This window comes from Microcaecilia unicolor, chromosome 9 (genome assembly GCF_901765095.1).
Source record: "Microcaecilia unicolor chromosome 9, aMicUni1.1, whole genome shotgun sequence".
In the NCBI taxonomy this organism is placed as follows: Eukaryota; Metazoa; Chordata; class Amphibia; order Gymnophiona; family Siphonopidae; genus Microcaecilia; species Microcaecilia unicolor.
In genome coordinates this window covers 88,847,648-88,868,992 of record NC_044039.1, presented here as the reverse complement: position 1 = coordinate 88,868,992, position 21,345 = coordinate 88,847,648, and the positions used below count along the sequence as shown (strand labels likewise).

General features: G+C 47.7%; 1 protein-coding gene across 1 annotated transcript in view; it reads left to right on the top strand.

The window, feature by feature from the left end:
- Positions 1-21,345, top strand: part of EIF2AK4 (eukaryotic translation initiation factor 2 alpha kinase 4) — a 285,849-nt gene that overhangs the window by 54,829 nt on the left and 209,675 nt on the right. Inside the window, exon 11 of the mRNA XM_030213680.1 lies at positions 9,426-9,583. Within this exon, the coding sequence (XP_030069540.1) occupies positions 9,426-9,583 (158 nt within the window). The remainder of the gene's footprint in view (positions 1-9,425; positions 9,584-21,345) is intronic.

Sequence of the window (21,345 nt, the reverse complement as noted above, 5' to 3'; positions counted from 1 at the left end):
TGAGGTTTGATCTAGCTTACATGATGGGGAAAGGTTAAAGCAGGAGTGCCCAAAACAGTGAAGTGTAATGTAAGAAGCAACTGTCTCATGAATAGATTTATATAAAAATATAGAGGAGTGATGAGACAAAAGTTGAGGGTATGTAATCATCAACAGCCTGGTGGTTCCTCAAGTTGTTGGAGGTGATTGGGTGAGGAGTGGTTAAGTATGAATTATCCAGTGATAAAGAGGGTATGAACAGAGGTGGAGATGTTTGGGAGCAGTTTGAAGAAAAGACTATATATATGGCTATACCCATGCTGATGAGTGAAAGTAATAAATTATAGTTGGAGATCAAGTTGGAGTTTTAAGGCACAAGAGTCAGAGGAAACATTAGTGTGGATGTTTGTAATTTAAAGGGGTAGATTGTTCATGAAAGCAGTAACATCTACTTCACAAATGACGTACACTTCAAAATGACTTTTCAAGGGGAAGAATAGGTGACAGCTACTCGTAGGGATAGTGATATGAATAAGCACAGATAAAATGGAGAGTGGGTGAGAAGGAAAAAAAAGTGGATACCTTCAGTAAGGGGAGAGCAGTAGCTCAAGACTGCTTCTGTGGCTTACTGATTGAGATGTGTGGAAAGTAGCACATGTCACAGCTGAAAATCAGGTTTTGGACAAAGCAAGAACAGGAAGAGAAAGAGATTCAGAGGTAATGAATATAGCCAAGAACATTAGAAGTACAACAAGCACTCCAACTATCTGTAGTTTAACAGACTAAATAGATCTTGCTATTGTTATTTGTGGTCGCATTCTCTTTCTGTGAAGGACTATGCTGAGGGCTTTACTGGTCAGGAGCCTTGCTCCTAAGTATACAGAGTCCAGGTCAGCACATGAGAGAAGGAGCCACTTGTCTAAGGGAACAGCACATAACTGCAACTCTGCACAGGAGTCTAGATGTCCAGTGGACTAATATCAGCTTTACTTCCTTTGTCCAGGGAGTAGCCTCATGGTTAGTGCAGTGGGCTGAGAACCTGGGGAGCTGGGTTGAATTCCCACTGCAGCTGCTGGTGATCCTGGGAAGTCACTTTAACCGTACATTGCCCCAGGTACAAAAATTTAGATTGTCAACACACTAGGGACAGAGAAAGTGGAAAAATAGAAACATGACGGCAGATAATGGCCAAAAGGCCCATCCAGTCTGCCTGTTCTCAGTAACCACTAACTCTTCCTTTCCTAAGGGATCCCACATGCCTGTCCCATGCTTTCTTAAATTCTGACACAGTTCTTGTCTCCACGATCTCCATCGGGAGGCCATTCCACGCATCCACCACCCTTTCCGTGAAAGAGTATTTTCTTAGATTCCTCCTAAGTCTCTTTCCTCTTAACGTCATCATGTGCCCCATCATTCCAGAGTTTTTCTTCATTTGAAAAAGGCTCACCTCCATTTAAGTTTTAAACGTCTCTATCGTATCCCCTCTCTCCCACCTCTTTTCCAGCGTATACATGTTGAAGTTCTTAAGCCTGTCACTATATGTTTTATGACCAAGATCGCTTATCAATTTTGTAGCCGCCCCCTGGACCGACTCCATCTTGTTTATATCCTTTTGTAGGTGTGGTCTACATAATTGCACACAGTATTCTAAATGGGGCCTCACCAGAGACTTATATAAGGGCACCATCACCTCTTTTTTCCTGCTGGTCATTCCTCTCCTTATGCAGCCAAGCATCCTTCTGGCTTTGACCATACTTTTTTCTACCTGTTTGGAGACCTTAAGGTCATCAGACACAATCACCCCCAGGTTCTGCTTTTCTTTTGTACACATTTCACCCCCTATATTGTACCACTCCCCCGGATTCTTGTAACCCAAGTGCATGACCCTGCATTTCTTAGCATTAAATCGTAGTTGCCAATTATCAGACCATTCTTCAAACTTTGCTAGATCCTTCCTCATACCATCCACACCCTCTAGGGTGTCCACCCTATTACAGAGTTTGTATCATCCGCAAAGAGACAAACCTTACCAGCCAGCCCTTATGCAATATCAACCACAAAGATGCTTAAAAAGAGCCGTCCCAAGGACTGACCCCTGCGGTATACCACTGATAACATCCCTTTCCTCAGAACAAGCTCCATTTACCACTACCCTCTGTCTCCTTCCATTTAACAAGTTTTTAACCCAGTCAGTCACTTTAGGTCCCATACCAAGGTCACTCAGTTTATTTATCAGTTGCCTGTGTGGAACTGTGTCAAAGGTTTTGCTAAAATCCAAGTATACCACATCTAGAGCATCTCCCAAGTCCATCTGTTTGGTCACCCAGTCAAAGAAATCAATCTGGTTTGTCTGACACGACCTGCATCTAGTGAAGCCATGCTGCCTCGGGTCCTGCAGTCCATTCAGTTCTATAAACCTAAATATCTTCCACTTACGAAGCATTTTCATTAGTTTGCTCACCACCAAGGTCAGATTGACAGGTCTGTAATATCCAGCCTCCTCTTTACTTTCATTCTTGTGCAGAGGGACCACATCCGCCGTTCTCCAGTCCTCTGGGACCATTCCAGACTCTAAGGAAGCATTGAAGATATCAGACAGTGGAGCCGCCAGAACCTCTCTGAGTTCCTTGAGCATCCTCGGATGTATCCCATCAGGCCCTATCGCTTTGTCTACTTTTATTAGTTTAGATAGCTCCTCACAAGCACACTCTTCTGAGAATCGGTCCCAGTCTACCATACTTACATCCCCATTTGCATTTGTTTTCTGCAGTCCTACCCCTGGCCTTTCATCCATGAATGCAGAACAGAAATCATTATTAAGCAGTTCAGCTTTATCCTTATCAGCTTCTACATATTCTCCTCTCCCTCAGCTTTGAGCCTCACGATGCTATTCTCCTGTCACTTACATATCTGAAAAATGTCTTGTCCCCCAATTTTAGGTTTTCCAAATATTTTTGCCTGCCCTCCTTTTTCTGAGTTGTTTTGTAACGTATGAAAGCTAACCTTCTTTCCCTTACCTTTTCAGCTACTATGTGCGAGAACCAGAGCGGCCTTCTTTTCCTCTTACTTTTATGTAATTTTCTAATATAAGGGTTTGTCGCCTTTAAAATAGCTTCTTTCAGTTTCTCCTACTGTTGTTCATAAATGACCGAATCTTGAAAGTGGCCTGCATATAATACATGTAAATTAGTGTGGTTGAACCACAGAAAAGTGATATGTCAAATGCATGACACTTTACCCCTTTTACTCATAATTTTTTTTTTTTTTTAATTCTTTATTTATGGTTTTTCATAACTATCAACATTAAACATTTTTGCTTCTGCAAAGTACATAACATTTGGGATGATTGCTTATTACAATGTGTCATCTTTTCCATTTTAAGCATCCTTAAGCTTATCCCCCATTTCCCTCCTCCCCTCCCCTCCCCTCTCCCTCCCCCTCCCATTCCCTACCCGCAGTCTTTATCCTCTTGCATGTTCACTGGTGGTTCCGACCAACTGAGATATGCTTCCCAAATCTTGTGGTGTTGGGCCATTCGTCCGTTATTCAAAGCCGTGAGCTTGGACATCAAGTGGATATATTTCAATTTTTCTTGAACCCTTGAGATGTCCGGCAGGCTGGGCTTTTTCCATTCCGCCGCCAGTACCAATTTACCCGCCACAAATACTTGCGTAGCAAACCGATGCACATGTGGCTGGACCGCTGGTGGTTTAAAATGAAGCAAGCAATATTCTGCCTTTTGTTCAAAGTGTGTGGCCGTCACTAGATTTATGTAGTCCACAATAGTCTTCCAATACCTCTGTGCATGTGCACAAGACCACCACACATGATACATATCGCCCTCACATCCACATCCCCTCCAGCATTGGGAGGAGCCTGACCCAAACATCTTAACTAAGCGACTTGGGGTTTGGTACCAGCCATATAGTATTTTATGCCCATTTTCAATCATGGTGCTAGAGATTGATACTCTAAGTAAGGATTTGATCGCCCTTTTCCATTGTGCTGGTTCAAACATAACACCTATTGCCATCTCCCACTTATGTGTATACCTCTCTACCGGATTTTCTCGGGCTATGAGTGCTTTGTAGATTCTAGATATACCTCCCTTATTCCCCCCCCTGGTCATGCCTTTTTCAAGTTGTGTCTCAGTCAGCTCAAGTTCTTCTTTCGCTTTACATTTAATAAAGTTCTGCACTTGATGGTAATGGAAGGCCTGTATGGGGGATAGTCCATGTTCCTGGCATAAGTGTGAATAAGAGGGGACCTCTCCCTCCTCGCACATCTGTCCTAACGCATACAGTCCCATTTCTTCCCAATCTTTATATACACTGTTTGTAGTTCCTGGGCCAAATTGGGGTGCATATCTGAGATATGTGTGTTTAAAGTATTTGCGTTCGGGGAAAAACTGTTCTCTAACCCTGTCCCATGTCTTCAGTGGCCCCTGTAGCAAAGGGGGGCTTCTCTTGATCAGGTCTCGCAGAGTGTGCCTCGGTAGCCATGGTATAGCTTTCAATGGATATGGTTCTAGCCAGCTTTGTTCTATATCTGTCCATAATTTCCCTGTGTTTTGGGACCAAAGTGCTAGGATTCGTAGGTGTGCTGCCCTATAATAGTCCTGAAAGGATGGAACCCCCATGCCCCCCCTATCTCGGGGTTGGTACATCATTTCCCGCCTTACTCGGGGTGGCCTTTTTTTCCAGATGAATGAGAATATTCTGCCCTGCAGACCCCTGAAAAAGGAGTCCGGTATCTCGATTGGGAGGGCCGTAAATAGGTAGAGCAATTTCGGGAGAATTATCATCTTAATTGCATTCACTCTTCCTACCCAGGATATAGTTAATCCCTCCCACCGTTCCAGTTCCCTGAAAAGTTCCCGCACCTTATTCGGATAATTATACTCAAATATTTCTTCCATTTGGCGTGGTATGTTGACCCCGAGGTATCTAACATACTTGGTTGCCCATCTATATGGATATTGTTTCTTTAGTATATCTAAGGAGGTTTTAGATAGATTTATATCAAGTGCCTCAGACTTCTCGAAATTAATCTTGAAGCCCGATAGCTCTCCATATGTCTGAATTTCATCCTCCAGTACTGGGAACGCAGTCAGGGGATCCTTCAAAAGAAGCAAAATATCGTCTGCAAAAAGCAGTATCTTTGTCTCAATGCCCCCTCCCACTAGACCCCGTATTTGATGATGGGCTCGTATCTTTATTGCCAGTGGCTCCATTACTAGAGCAAATAGTAGGGGCGATAGTGCGCAGCCCTGTCTCGTTCCTCTATGCAGGGGAAAAGGGCTAGTCAGTATACCATTAACCCGCACAGCTGCGCTGGGCGTTTTATATATTAGGTGTATCCATTCCGCAAAACGCCCTCCCACCCCCATCTCTTGTAATACTGCAAATAGGAATGGCCAGCTGACCCGGTCAAAGGCCTTCTCCGCATCTAATGATAATATACAAAGAGGTGATTGAAGCGCACGGGCTCCTTGGATAACCTGTAGGGCCCTCCTAATATTATCAAAGGTTTGTCGGTCTTGCACAAAACCTGCCTGGTCTTCATGGATGAGTTGTGGGAGATATTTCTGCAGCCTAGTGGCCATAATTTTGGAGAATATTTTGTAATCAACTCCCAGTAAGGATATGGGCCTGTAAGAGCTGCATTGTTGTGGGTCTTTGCCTTGTTTGTGGAGAACCGTGATCGTGGCCAGGTTCCATGTCGGTGGGAGGCCTGTGGTTTCGTTCAAGGAGTTAAATACCCGTACCAGTAAGGGGGCCAAATATTTTCCAAACGTTTTATAGAATTTATTTGTGTACCCATCTGGCCCTGGTGCTTTGTGGATGGCGAGCCCCTTGATCGTTTGTTCCACCTCTTCTTGTGTTATGGGTTTCCCTAATATTTGATTTGCTGATTCTGGGAGTCGTGGAAGATCTACATTTGTTAAATAAGCCCTAATTTCTTCTGTTCCACTGCTCCCCTCGGAGCTATATAAGTGTTGGTAATAGCTGCTAAAGGCCGTATCTAGAAATTCTGGCTCAGTGTGTGTCTTTCCCTCTGCGTCTCTAAGGCCGCTGATCATGTTTCTGCTAGTGTGTTGAGCTAGTTTGTGAGCCAATAGTCTGCTGGGTTTATTCCCAAATTCGAAATATGATTGGCGCACTTTCTGCAGTTTTTCTGCTATATCTGCTAGCTCCAGTTCCTGTATCTGCGTGCGGATGTTATGCGCCTGTCCCCTGAGCTCCTGTTGGTTTTGCTCAATTCCCTCCTGAATTAACTGCTCAGTCTGGGCTAGTAACTGGCGCAGTTCAGTTTCTTTAGCACATCGTTCCTTCCATCTCTTAGATCGCAAAGCTATCAAGTGTCCTCTTATCACCGCTTTCAATCCCTCCCATAGCACTGTTGGGGAGACCTCCTCATTATCATTGAATTGAATATATTCCTGAATTTTCGCTTCTATCTGGGGTATGTTAGATGGGTCTGCCAATAGGGCGTCATCAAGGCGCCATTGCCGTGTCTTCTTACCAGAAACTGGCTCTCTGATTATTAGTGTCACCGGTGAGTGATCCGACCATGTGTGAGGAAGTATAGATTGCGCACCTATTGAGCCCAGTAGGGAGGTATCCCCCAGCCACATGTCTATTCTGGATGACGACTGATGTGATAGAGAATGGCATGTATATGCCCGCTGAACGGGATTGTCTTTTCGCCAATAATCTACAAGCTGCCAGCGTGTTATAAACTCGTGTAGTTTCCTCCTGTCCTGTTTGGCATAGTTTGCCTTACTTGCTGTATTATCTAATAAGGGATTCAGGGTAAGGTTAAAGTCGCCTCCCACCAATAAAGTTCCCTCTACATGTCTGGTGATAGTCTGGTCTACCTTTTGGAGAAACTCCCCCTGATCTGCGTTGGGGCAGTACACATTCACTAGTGTATATGTTCTTTCCCCCAGTGCAACTACTATCAGCAGGTATCTCCCCTCTTTGTCTTTTATAACCTTTTTTATTTCCCATGGCTTACCACTACAGAATGCCACCAGTACCCCCTTGCTTTTTGTGTTGTCTGTATTTGAGGCAAAATGAATGATAGGGTATTTCTTGTTGGTGCATAGATATTCATATCTAGGTTTGAGGTGAGTCTCCTGTATCAATCCTATGTCTACCCCAAGTCGCTTTAGTTCCCGAAACAGAAGCTGCCGTTTTCTGGGTATATTCAGCCCTCTGACATTCAGCAACATACATTTAATATCCCCCATTAAGATTGATCACATAGTTTTACGCCCCTCCACCATGTTTTAATTTGGTCAACAACCACTTCCATACCCCTTACTTGCTCCACACTTAGACTGTCTTTGTTCCCTATGATCCCCTTAATAACCTCCCCTCTCCCCCCTCCCATCCTCCCCCCACACAATCTAGGCATCACTTTACAATCTACTCGTGTGCCTACTCAGAGGAAGGAACAGCTGGCGCTTCCTCGGGGCCTCGCCGCAACAGCATTTTTTTTTTTTTCAAAAAACTACCTCATGTCCAGCGCTGGGGTGGTAGTCCACATAGTTAACTTCAACTTCAACAACAACTTTAGAGTTATTAATTTTTCCTGGTGCCTGTCCTTTTCCTCCTCAGGTGATCTGCGATGCGGATTGCTGGCGCTGTAGTCTTTTTGGTCCTTTCCCTGCTCTCTGCCATTTCGGCGGGATAGCTCTAGTAGTGAGTTTTCCTCCCGGGCCTGCTTCTCGCCGCTCCTCCAACTCAGCCGTTTCCGGGCAAAGCACCCTGGCTTCTGCGAGTGACCGTATTTGGTGCTGTTTGCCATCTTTATAGAATACCAGGGCAAAAGGATGCCTCCATCTGTACTGTATTTTAAGTTCTCTAAGGTGTCTCGTGAAGGGTCTCAGCTCTCCTCTCCGTCGCAGCGTCGCCGCTGCTAGGTCCTGATATATTTCAATATTGTAAGAGTCCCATTTGAGGTCCTGTGTTTGTCGCGCCAGGTTTAGTATTTGTTCTTTTAGTTTATAGCTTGTGAAACAGGCTATGATATCTTTGGGTTTGTTGCCTCGTGTCGGTCCCAACGCCCGGTGCGCTCTTTCAAGTTGCACTGTCGCATTTTCCTGCGTAGCTCCGCTCTTGGCGAATAGTTCTTGCACAATTTGCTGTATTACTTGCTCGCTATCCTGATATAATGGAGTTTCGGGTACGCCTCGGAACCGCAAATTGCTACGGCGGCCTCGATTCTCTAGGTCCTCTATTTTATCTTGTAGCAGTTGTTGGTCACCCCGCATTTCAACGATTGTCTGATCTAGCGAGCTCAGGGCCTCACTATGGACATCTATTTGTGTCTCCGTTTCTTCCAGCCGTACTCCCAGCTCCCTGATCTCACCTCGCAGATCCTGGCCCAGCTTTGCCACCTCTGTACGCAGTGCTTTAAGTTCAGCACTGATATTTTGCAGCCATACTTGTAAGCCAGGTTGCTCTTCCTCTGCGGGGTCACCCATCGCCTGCTGATCCGCTTGTAGCCCCTGCATTTTGGGCTGTTCCGTGGTCACTGACTCTCTCCCTTTTCGGACGTCCGCCATTTTGTTTTTCGGCAGTGCCGCGGATCCCGCGAACGCGAATCTTGAGAGATCAGCTGTTGTCCGGCAGGAAGTCATAGACTGACGAAGCGCCTTTGCTCAGGTTAGTGTTGTTGTTATTTTTAGTGCCCCAGCGTTGTCTTAAAGCACAGTTTTATTCGTTTCCGCTACGAGGCCACCGGAGCTTTCAATTCAAGCGTCCATGCTGTTGGTGACGTCACTTCTTTTACTCATAATTTTTACTTGCTTTTGTTTATTGAACTTGGATTTGTCATGACTTTTAATTGACATGTTGTTGCTTAGCTACTAAACATGATTGCAAAGTGATTTAACTGGCCAAAAATTGCTCCTGGCTGGTTAAATCGCCTGTTAGGGGCTAACCAGTCATTTTCAGTACTTTGGGGGCATTCTGGGAGTGGAGTCAGCAATTGACCGGTTAAGTGCCGATATTCGCCACTAACCAGCCAAAGTAACTGCATAACTAGGACCGCATAAAATACAGTCCTATCTTTTTATGCAGTTCTTAACCAGCTATGGTGTAGCCTGCTCTGGAAACCCAGAAATTCAATGCCAAAAGCCCAGATGTGGCCCGGTATTGAATTTCTGGGCATAACACCAGTGACAGTCAGCAAAACGCTGTGCTGCAGGCTGAATATTGGGCCCAGACTTTTTAGATGCATTTAGATTCCAAAAGAAAATCAGTAGAAGTAAATGTATGATATTCTGCAAGTTTCTTTAGCAGTGAATAGGATGTTTCTTAGTAGGCATATGCCTCACTGTCAAAAAGGGCAAATTTCATAGCTGCAAATGCAGAAAGATTACAAAATAGGGGTATATTTCCTGCATTGATAGAAGACCTCCTCTTCCTTTCCAGATTACATGGGTGCAGACTACATTGAGACAGTGATACCCAGGAACATGCTTTCCAGCACTGCATTCTACACACCTGCACAGCCACAGTTTTCCCGCTATTTGAATGAATTTGAAGAGTTGCAGCTTTTGGGGAAAGGTGCATTTGGAGATGTCATCAAGGTAGATCTCAGAAAGATTATCTTCTGAAACTTAGGGTTTTTTCAAATACAGTATAAAGACTGTGCAGGCTGTCTTCTGATTAGTAGGATGGTACCTCTAAGTGCAGTTGCAGCATGTGCTGGTCCTGTGTTTGAAGATAAATAGAATCACCATTCATAAAAGTGGGTGGTGACGCTGTTCTAATTGCCACTCATCTCTTTTCAGAGTTTTTAAAGGTTTTTTTTTTTTTTTAACTAAAGTTTAACTCGAGTTACCTGCAGCAGGATCCATTTTATTCCTATGGGTCCTGCTGCAGATAACTCGAGCTAAGCTTTAGTAAAAGACCCCCTAAGAAATGTATTAATGTCTGGTCATTATTAGTCCATATGAACATGTAGAACTAAAAGTCAACAAACAAAATATGTATGTAACTGGTACAGTTGCTTATACTCACATGTGTAAACCGGCAGAGGCGCCAGACAGCATTTGTACATGGAAGCGCTACCAATTTCTGTAACATACATGTGTATTTTGAGCTGATGTCTCTTTTTTTTTAGTTGCATATATATTTTATTTTACAAAAGACTCAGCATTGAACCAAGCCTTTTGAAAAATATGCGGCCTGATCTTAAAAAAAAAAAAAAAAAGCTGAGCTCCTAAATAAGGCTCCTAAATTTATGCCCTATTTTCAGCCAAACTTAGGATCCTAGGCTTAACAACTGAAAACTTATCTTAATTTAGGAGCTTAAATGTTATGCTTATAAATTCAGGCCTGCCTTTCGTTTGCTTAGATTTATGAGTCTAATTTGTGAGCATAGAGAGCAGTTCTATAAAGGGGCACCTATATGGTGCCTATTTTATAAAGGAACGTCCAACGGAGATCACGTGATGTGCTGAGGAGGGCGGCAGCAGGAAGCTCTCCTCTTAGGCCCCGTCCTTCCCCCCACGCCACCAGCGACTGACATCCTGACCAGCGCTCAATAAAATCGACGCGGAAACCGGAGGGAGTGTATGGACAACTTCGTAACGCGTGGGGAACAAATCATGCCGGCGAAAACAGCGCGGAAAGAAGCAGAAAAGCCCCGTGCGACGGAGCCAAAGATGGCCGCCAGCCCCGCACCAGAGACGCCCGAAACAAAATTCACGGCACCGCAACTACAACAACTAACTGAAGCGGTGCAGCAGGCGCTAGCCCCACAGTTCCAACAATTATCAAGTCAACTTACGGCAGTGGAGACACGGCTAGAGGACACCACGCGACGCACGGGAGAACTGGAGCAGCGAATGTCGGCAGTGGAGGATGAGGGGACCGGAACAACAGCTGAACTAAAAGAGCTACGCGACTTGGTGCAAAAATAGGCCCTGCAGATTGACGACCTCGAAAACAGGTCACGAAGAGATAACCTGCAGATTCTTGGCATTCCAGAGTCCGTTTCAGAACATCTACTGCCCAGCATCTTAGAGAAATGGATGCAGGAGGAATTCGCCTTGTCAGATGGAGTGGGACCCTTGTGCTTAGAGCGGGCACATCGTGTGGGCAGAAAGCCGGATAGCACACAGAGACCCCGAGTGATCATGATTAAGGTGCACAATTTCATCCATAAAGTAGAAATTCTCAGAGGGGCACGGCTGAAGAGAGACAAACTGACCTTTGAAAACTCCCCGGTAAAAATCTTTCAAGATTTCTCGGTGTCCTTGCCGGAGAAGAGGCGAACATATGGACCAATATGTAAAACATTGGCGGAAGCAAATAAGAGATTCATGCTGGTATACCCAGCCACATTGCGGATTCAACACCAGGACAAATGGCACTCATTCAAAACCGCAAAAGAGGCACAAGATTGGCTGACAGATTCTCTAAGATTAAAGCCTTGATGACAAAGCCTGATAGATCATAGATGGATATAAGCAGATCAATACATACATGCCCTGGTGGTGGAGTATCGACAAAGAATTTACAAGACCGGGATAATTCCCCGGGTGGGGGAGGGGTGGGGCTACACATCATTGATCCTTTCTCTCCCTTTCCGGTGTTAGAATTGGGAGGGGGTAGAAATAGGGGATGAAGAAAAGGGAATGGGATGGGTTAAGGGACAGAGGGGGGTGGGAAGGGAGGGCTGGGAGGCAAGGGGGAAAGGGAGAAAGGCAGGAGCAAGACTTGATACGTAATAACAGAACTCAACAGCTGGAGGAGGGAGAATACACTGTAGACCCTTTGAGAGCCACTATAAACATCCGTTTGTGTGCCATGGGTGAGGCTGGGCATCTGAGGCACCGGGAATTTGTAGGACCACGCAGGTTAACACAAATAGAACAGAGGAATAGTTAAGGCTACACGTTTTGCCACTTGGAACGTGGGTGGGATCTCCACACCTGTTAAACGGGCAAAAATATTATCAGCCCTTCAGAGGCACAAAGTAGATATATGCTGCTTGCAGGAGACAAAATTAACAACACTGGAACATAGTAAACTAAAAAGACGATGGGTGGGTGAAGTTCATGCAGCTTCCTCCGGGGACCGGAAAAGCGGGGTAGCAATATTAATCAGAAAGGGACTAGCCGCCAAATCCGAATTAATAGAGGCTGACAAGCAGGGCCGATATGTGGTAGTGCAGTTATGGCTACAGCAGAGAGAATATTTGCTTTTAGGCCTATATGGCCCAAATATATATGATGCTAAGTTCTACGCGAAGCTAATTCAGCTATGCCTCCCATACAAAACTGCACAGTTGTTAGTACTAGGCGATTTTAACCTGGTGGCAGACCCCGCTAGGGACTGTTCCAATCCTAGAGGGGCACATAGAGGAGGACCAAGAGCACATGCTTTATCAGCTTTTCAACGCTCACTGTACCTGGTGGACACCTGGCGCAGCTTACACCCGGAAGAGCGTGATTACACACACCTTTCTAGAGCCCACGGGACATTCTCAAGAATAGACTACATATTAGTGGCCCAAGTGATATTTCCCTGGGTGGTTAACGCGGAAATAGGCCCGGAAGAGGTATCAGACCACACATTCCTCAGCAACCCTCCAGACCGGTCAAGACGCTTGGGTTATGCATGCCTACCAGCAGAGGGAGACTGAGAAAACTAACTTCAAACTGAGTACATATAACCTGTGCTAGCCCTCTATCTCCAGTATTTTCTCAGTCTCAGCAGAGGGTAGACATGCAGCTGTGCAGCTTGTCCGGTCTGGCAGGATTTAGGTCCATTTTGTGAGACTAGTTTATTTTCAGTTGTTTCTAAGGAGAAGTTGGTGAAAGATCAGTTGATCCCTGTGCCTGGAACTCTGTGGTGTGCAAGGGGTTGGTAGGTCCGGTGGGGCCTACCATTGTCCCCTCTGGGGTGTCACACCCGGGTGGCCGGGTCCCTCCCCCGACTGGCTCTCCCGTTTTGGGCAGCTTTGTGCCTCGGCTGCAGTGTTAATCCTGCAGCCTTGAGTGCCATTCAGATTATAGCAGCAGGGCTCAAATAAAGTTAAAAAAAAAAAAAAAAACCTCGTGTGGAGAGCTGCAGCAGCTGCACTCCGGGGTTTCCGGAGTTGTTCAGCCGGTCTGGGAGAGCTGGGCCAGTGATTCAGCGCCGGTGAGTGTTATTTCTTGATTTTTACTTCGCCGGTAGTAATCAGCTGTTTAAGAGGCGCGAGTATGTCGGGGAAGTTTCTTCGTTGCCGGCTGTGCGCGCGTCGGGGTGTTGAAGCGGCTGGCGGTCCCTGCCGCTTTTGTGGAGAGCCCAAGGCCTCATCTCCCGCGCCTCCGGTGTTAGCAGCGGAGATTCCTTCTGCGGGAGCGCAGGAGGGTGGTGCGGCTCAGTTTGGCGCTTCAACGGCGGTCCCGATTTTGGCGGGAACCGCCGCCATCTTGGATTCGGGTCTTTTGGGTGCTGAGACGGTCGTGGGACCGCAGCCTTTCCCGATTTCGAGTCCCGCTGGGGGGGAAGCCTCGGGCAGCATGGGGTTCCCTCCAGAGTTTGTTTGGAGTTTGTTTCAGGCTTGGAAGGCGGGCCCATCGGGTGCGGAGTCCCTTAGTCCAAGGTTGGGGGGGGCTACCGCTAAAAGACCGCGAGTGGAGTGCTCTGAAGATGTAGAGGTCTTTTCTCCTCCAGACTCGGAGGGTGATTTTAGCCCCCTGGAAGAGGAAGAGGGGTCGGTGGCAGGGCAGGATGGGGACCTGTCTTTGCCGGGGGAGGACCCCTCGGTGGTTAGAATTTTTCACAGGGATGAATTGTCGGAACTCATTGAGCAGGTGTCTGCCACTTTAAGGTTTGATTCTGCGGCAGCTCCCATTGGGGATGGGAAGCAGGTGGATCCTTTGGTTAAGGGGATCAGGCGGGTCTCTCGCTCCTTTCCTATGAATGCGGACTTGAGAGATATGATCTCGCAGGAGTGGCAGTCGCCGGAGGCTCAGTGTAAGGTAGCTCGGGCTATGGCCAAGCTCTATCCCCTTCCTCAGGAGGACAGAGAGTCTCTCAGGCCTCCGACGGTGGATGCCGTGGTTACGGCAGTGACTAAGGCTACTGCTATTCCAGTGGATGGGGGGGCCGCGTTGCGGGACCCTCAGGATAGGAAATTGGAGACCTTCCTAAAGCGGAGTTTTGATCTGTCTGCCTTGGCGCTGCAAGCGTCTGTTTGTGGAGGTCTGGTGGCGCGGGCTTGTTTTCGTTGGGCGGAGAGGCTCCTGGATGGCCCGCAGGCTGATAGGGCTTCTCTGGTTCAAGATCTGGCCAAGTTGGAGATGGGGTCGTCGTTCTTGGCGGATGCACTGTACGATTTGTTGAGGGCATCGGCTAAGAACATGACTTTTGCCGTGGCGGCTCGGCGGGCCCTGTGGTTGCGGGGCTGGGTGGCTGATGCCGCTTCCAAGACTAAACTTTGTTCCCTCCCCTTTAGAGGCTCTTTGCTTTTCGGGGAGGAATTGGATAAATTGGTGAAGGGTCTTGGTGATGCTAAGGCGCCTCGGCTTCCTGAGCTTCGTCCCAAGGTGTCTAAGGGGGCAGCAGGACGGGGGCGTTTTCAGGAGGCTCGGCGGTATCGACCCGGTAGGTCTTCTGGGGGGACTAGGGGTCGGTTTTTCCAGAGAACCCAGTCCTTTCGAGGTGGCCGTCGCGGGGGGCGAGGCTCCTCTTCGGGAGCGTCCGGTACGTCCCGTGTGTCTCAATGATGGTTTGGGGACCCAGCCTCTGGTTCGCGTGGGGGCTCGCTTACGCTTGTTTTACCAGAGGTGGGTCCATATCACGTCAGACCAGTGGGTACTGCAGATAGTGCGAGACGGGTACGCCCTAGAATTCGACAGTCCCCTCTCCGACTTCTTTCTCGTGTCTCCCTGTCATTCAAGAGGCAAGGCGAGAGCAATAAGGGACACTCTGTCGCGTCTCATCGGTTTGGGGGCGGTGGTACCGGTCCCCAGGTTAGAAAGAGGTACGGGCTGTTACTCCATTTATTTCGTGGTGCCCAAGAAGGAAGAAGGTGCCTTCCGGCCCATTTTAGACCTCAAAAAGGTCAATGCGGCCCTAAAGGTTCCCTCCTTTCGGATGGAGACTTTGCGCTCAGTGATTGTAGCGGTGCAAGAAGGAGAGTTTCTGACGTCTCTGGACCTGACAGAGGCTTACTTACACATTCCCATCCTAGAGGCGCACCAGCGTTTTCTTCGCTTTGTGGTCTTAGGGAGGCATTTTCAGTTTTGTGCACTACCTTTCGGCCTGGCGACTGCGCCTCGCACCTTCTCCAAGGTGATGGTTGTGGTGGCGGCGGCGCTGCGCTTGCAGGGCATTTTGGTGCATCCATATCTGGACGACTGGTTGATTCGGGCCAAATCAAGGTCAGAGAGCGAGGAGGCCACCGGCCGTGTGGTGACCTTCTTGCAGTCGCTCGGTTGGGTGGTCAATCTGGCAAAGTGTCACCTGGTGCCTTCCCAGTCTCTGGAGTATCTGGGAGTTCGCTTCGACACGAAGAAGGGCCGGGTGTTTTTGACAGCTCCTCGCATCTCCAAGCTGCAGGGACAGATCAGGCGGCTCCGAGCACAGAGAGCGCCTTCGGCTCGGGCGTATCTTCAGGTGTTGGGTCTGATGGCAGCAACAATAGAGGTGGTTCCTTGGGCCAGGGCCCATATGAGAGAGTTACAGAGAGCCTTGTTGTCTCGTTGGTCCCCTCAGTCTCAGGACCTGGAGGAGAGGTTCCCTCTGTCGGGGGTTGCCCTTCGCAGCCTTCGCTGGTGGCTACACTCTCCGAATCTGGTGAAAGGAATGCCGCTGGACTCTCCCACTTGGACGGTTCTGACCACGGATGCGAGTCTCTCGGGCTGGGGAGCGCATTGCCTGGGGCAGGTAGCTCAAGGACTTTGGACGGTGGAGGAAGCATCGTGGTCCATCAATCGCCTGGAGACTCGAGCAATTCGGTTGGCTCTTCGGTCCTTTCACAGCCTGATAGAAGGCAAGGCAGTCAGGGTTCTTTCCGACAATGCCACGGCCGTCGCTTATGTAAATCGGCAGGGGGGAACGAAGAGCCAAGCGTTAGCTGTGGAGGCGGCGGAGTTAATGTTGTGGGCAGAAGCTCATCTGCAGAGCATCTCGGCGGGCCACGTGGCAGGGGTGGACAACGTGAGCGCGGATTTCCTAAGCAGACACACGTTAGACCCCGGAGAGTGGTCCCTCCATCCCTCAGTGTTCAATCGACTGGTGTTGGCATGGGGGCGGCCGGTGCTGGATCTCATGGCATCGGCCGACAACGCTCAGGCCCCTCGCTTCTTCAGTCGTCGAAGAGATCCTCGGGCCGAGGGCATCGACGCGTTAGTGCTCCCGTGGCCGACTCAGCAGTTGCTTTATGTATTTCCGCCATGGCCGCTGGTGGGCCGCGTGGTGCAGCGGATCGGGCACCATGCAGGTCTAGTGGTTCTGATTGCGCCCAATTGGCCTCGACGTCCGTGGTACGGAGACCTGGTTCGGTTATTGGTGCAGGATCCCATTCCGTTGGGCTCCAGGGTGAGATTGGTTCAGGGGCCGATCGAGATGGCCGACCCTGCTCCATTCTCGCTTACGGCCTGGCTCTTGAGAGGCTCAGATTAAGGAAGAAAGGTTTTTCAGCCAGGGTAATTGATACCATGCTGCGTTCTCGTAAGAGGTCTACTTCTTTGGCTTATGTGCGGGTGTGGCGCATTTTTGAGAACTGGTGTCAAGAGCGGCAGTATGTTCCTCTACGGGTTTCCATCGCGGAAGTTTTGGAGTTCCTGCAGGACGGTCTGGACAGGGGGCTCTCGCTCTCTTCCCTGAAAGTGCAGGTTTCAGCGTTGTCTTGTTTCCGTGGAAAGATTCAGGGGATTTCCTTGGCGGCTTCGCCGGACGTGGGGCGGTTCTTGAAAGCTGTCAAGTTGCTTCGTCCACCTCGTCGGCCGACGGTTCCGCCTTGGGATTTGAATTTGGTGTTGGAGGCTCTGGTAGGTCCTCCGTTTGAACCGTTGGCGTCCATCTCGTGTAAAGATCTTACGTTAAAGACAGTGTTTCTGGTGGCCATTGCTTCGGCGCGTAGAATTTCGGAGCTACAGGCTTTGTCTTGTAGAGAGCCTTTTCTCTCCTTGGCTAAGGAGAAAGTGACTTTGCGGACAGTTCCTTCGTTTGTTCCTAAGGTGGTATCCTCCTTTCATGTTAATCAGGTGATTTCGTTACCAGTGTTGGGGGATAGGTCGGGTGATCTCTCTCAACGCCGTTTGGCTAAGTTAGATGTTCGACGCATTTTGCGGTCGTATTTGAGCAGAACGCAGGACTTCCGAGCGTCGGATCGTTTGTTCATTTTGTATGGAGGTCCCAGAAAGGGGGAAGCGGCTTCCAAGGCCACTTTGGCTAGATGGTTAAAGGAGACTATTGCCTCGGCGTATTTGTTGAAACGTCGGGCAGTTCCCTCGGTACTGAAGGCACACTCTACTCGGGGGGTAGCCGCCTCTTGGGCGGAAAGTAGTTTTATTCCCCCTCAGGACATTTGTAAGGCGGCGGTGTGGTCGTCCATTCATTCTTTTGTAAAGCATTATAGAATTGATGTGCAGGCAAAAGAGGATGCTCGGTTTGGAGCGGCTGTGTTGTCTTCTGCTTTTCGTGGGTCCCACCCTTAATGTGTCTACTGCTTTGGTACTTCCCAAGCGTCTTGACCGGTCTGGAGGGTTGCTGAGGAAGGTGAAATTAGGCCTTACCTGCTAATTTTCTTTCCTCTAGACCCTCCAGACCGGTCAAGAGCCCACCCTGGTTCGTATCAGAAGTAATTCAGCAAAAGTAATTTTCAGCCGGGTCAGTTATCAGAAGTATTTTGAGCCGTGTTCTGCTATGTCTGTTCATTTGATATTCAGTATGGTCGGAGACATTTTCTTTGACTCTAATGTTCTGCAGAGTGGGACGCCTGAGCGTTTCATCTGTTTAAGCACACTGTTGGTGTTTACCTATTAGTTTTCCAGGTACAGGGGTTTTATTAGTTTCGGAGTTACTGTTACAGGGATGTGTTTCTCTGCTTTGCTAACTGTATACTGGAGATAGAGGGCTAGCACAGGTTATATGTACTCAGTTTGAAGTTAGTTTTCTCAGTCTCCCTCTGCTGGTAGGCATGCATAACCCAAGCGTCTTGACCGGTCTGGAGGGTCTAGAGGAAAGAAAATTAGCAGGTAAGGCCTAATTTCACCATAGTGTGGATTGATATAGAGGCCCCAAGTTTCTATCAACAACAAAGGGGTTGGCGATTCCCAGCATATCTGTGCCGAGATAGAGAATTCAAAGAATTTATACAAAAGAAATGGGAAGATTACGCCCTCCATAATAAAGAATATAAGGATAAACCTGGGGTCTTCTGGGAGGCCGCAAAGGTGGTATTACGGGGCGAGATAATCGCCTTTGCCTATGCGAGAAGGAAGAAACATTCCATAGCGATTTTAAGGCTAGAGCATAGTCTGAAGAAAGCCAAGTCACAGCTTATCAAACACCCGTCTATTAAACCTTAAATACCTTACTTCACGAGCGTAGTAGTAGAGCATTAGCTTGGCAAAAATTTAAATTGAATAAGTATGGCAATAGGACGGGGGCAATGTTGGCGAGGCTGGTAACGGCTTGGGGACCCCGTAGACCCATAATTACCCTTAAAGATGACAAGGGAATTATCCACAATAAAAGCGAAAAGATAGCAGGAATACTTACCAGCTACTTCTCCTCCCTCTACACAGCTTCCCAAGACCCGGAGGACGAGGCTATTCGAGATTTCCTTGATAGGGCAGATATACCAAAATTAACCAAGGCAGAGATAGAAGCTTTGGCAGCGCCACTAGATATCAAAGAGATACAGGCAGTAATTAAATCCCTACCAACGGGATCCGCCCCGGGACCTGACGGGTATTCAGGGGAATTTTATAAAATGCTGCCTAGCTCATCTTATCTTTCACTATGTGATTATTTAGATCAGGCTGTCGGTGAGGGGAGGTTTCCACTGCACGCAAACTCTGCCCTGATCACATTGATATTGAAACCGGGACGCCCAGAGGACCAAGCGGGTTCCTATAGACCCATCTCCCTTTTAAATTTAGATCAAAAGATTTTGGCGAAGGTATTAGCCAGTCGACTGGCAGAGGTTTTACCAAGGTTAGTAGGGGAGGAACAAGTAGGATTCATCAGGTCCAGGCAAGCAGCAAAAAACGTACGCCGACTCCTGTTGGCGATGGCTACAGGCCAACTGACAGAGACCCCAACAAATCTTTATTCAATTGACGCAGAAAAAGCATTCAACCAGGTGGGGTGGAAATACCTCTTTACAGTCCTTCAATATATGGGTTTTAATGGCTGGTTTTATAGGGCAGTGCAGGCGCTTTACACAGAACCCATGGCCACTATACTGGTGAATGGTATCAAAGCAAACCCATTCAAGATCCTAAGGGGGTCAAGACAGGGCTGCCCACTTTCCCCAGCACTATTCATATTATCACTGGAGCCACTACTGCGAGCACTAAAGAATATGGGTGGAGTACCAGGAGTGCAGGTAGGGGGGAAGGTAATCAAAGCACTTGCCTTTGCAGACGATTTAATGGTAATCACAACACACCCATATAGTGCCTTGTCCAGGGTGTTAGAGATAATACAGAACTTTGGGCACCTCTCGGGCTTTACCTTGAATGCACAGAAGTCCTTGGCTTTGGAGGTATACCCTGCACAAAACAAGCCAGATGCCTCAACATTTCCTCTGACCTGGGCGGGAGACAAGATCAAATACTTAGGCACGTATATAACTCAAGATCTATCGAGACTGTACCAAGAGAACATCACACCGTTGCTGGCTATTACGAGTTTAAAGCTTAGCTTGTGGGAAACCCTACCCCTGTCACTTATGGGTCGCATCTCACTATATAACATGATGATAGTGCCGAAATGGCTATACATTTTTCAGACCCTACCACTATACCTGCGCAGAGAAGATGAAAAGTCATTGAACAAGAGGATTCAGCGGTTCCTCTGGAGAGGAAGGAAGCCACGCATAGCGATTTCAACTTTGCAGATACCACGTGAATTTGGAGGACTCGGGCTATTGAGTATATGTCATCTCACGGTGGCCAGCGGCATGAGACATATCTCAGACTGGTACAGGACCACCTCCGAGTTTTCAGACACAGAGCTAGAAATCTCTTTAACGAATGGAGTGCATTTTAGTAGCCTATTACATGGAAAAGGTGGGGAAAACTTAGATGCTTTACAATGGTCGGACATACTTCCCACCGCAAAAGCGGTATGGCAGTGGACTTGCAGATATCATCATTTTTCAAGCAACATCACTCCCTTCCTGTCTATATGTGGCAATCCCCAATTCCCTCCTGGGGAACTACATCGCGCGTTTCGGAGTTGGAAAAGCAAAGGCTTAGTGTATATCTTACAGGTCCTGACGGAAAAGGGTCAGTTGAAATCCTTTAAAGATCTTCAAAGCCAGTTTGCCTTACCGATTGGAGACTATTTCCATTATATGCAGCTCCGCCATTACATAAACAGCTTGCCTAGGGAACACCTCACGGAGGATGTGCAAGAAGAACTTTCGTCTGCTTATTCACTGCAGGCACAAACTAAAGTGCCAATGAAAATGCATCATAGGCATATAAGAGACATGATTATGGAGATAGATTATCAATCACTAGCCCAGGCTTGGAGTTTGGACCTGTCAATTAAGATAACACCACAATTACTCAAGGATTACATATACTCGATTCAGAGATCTTCAAAATTGATAACCTATAGTGAAATGGAATACAAGTTTGCGTTACGAACACATATCCCACCAAGGAGGGCGTTTCACATGGGGGTCTCCCCGGATGGGGCATGCCCCAAATGTGCGGCTCCTGGAGCACTCTTGGGCCATATGTTTTGGTCCTGCCCACCAATTCAACAGTTTTGGAAAACACTACTGCAAGCCATAACAGCAATGTGGGGTGCGACATGGCGAAGAGAAGCTAGGCTGTTGTTTGGACAAGTTACAGTGATTAGACCCTATCCAGCAGGATTTAAGAGTTTTACACACAGAGCCACAGTAGTGGCGAAGAAAATTATTCTCCGAGAGTGGATTACAAATAAAGCGCCTACTTTACAGCAATGGCATAGCTGCATGATGGACTTTATGAAATTTGAACGACGATTGGCAGAGCTCCAACAAGACTCCAGCTTCACAGAGAAAGATTTCTTCAGAATTGGCATCCATTCTGGCAGACAATACCTAAGGGGGGGCAGAAATCGTATTCTCAACCTCTAATGACTGATGACTAGAGACACTGACAAAGAGTTAACCTAA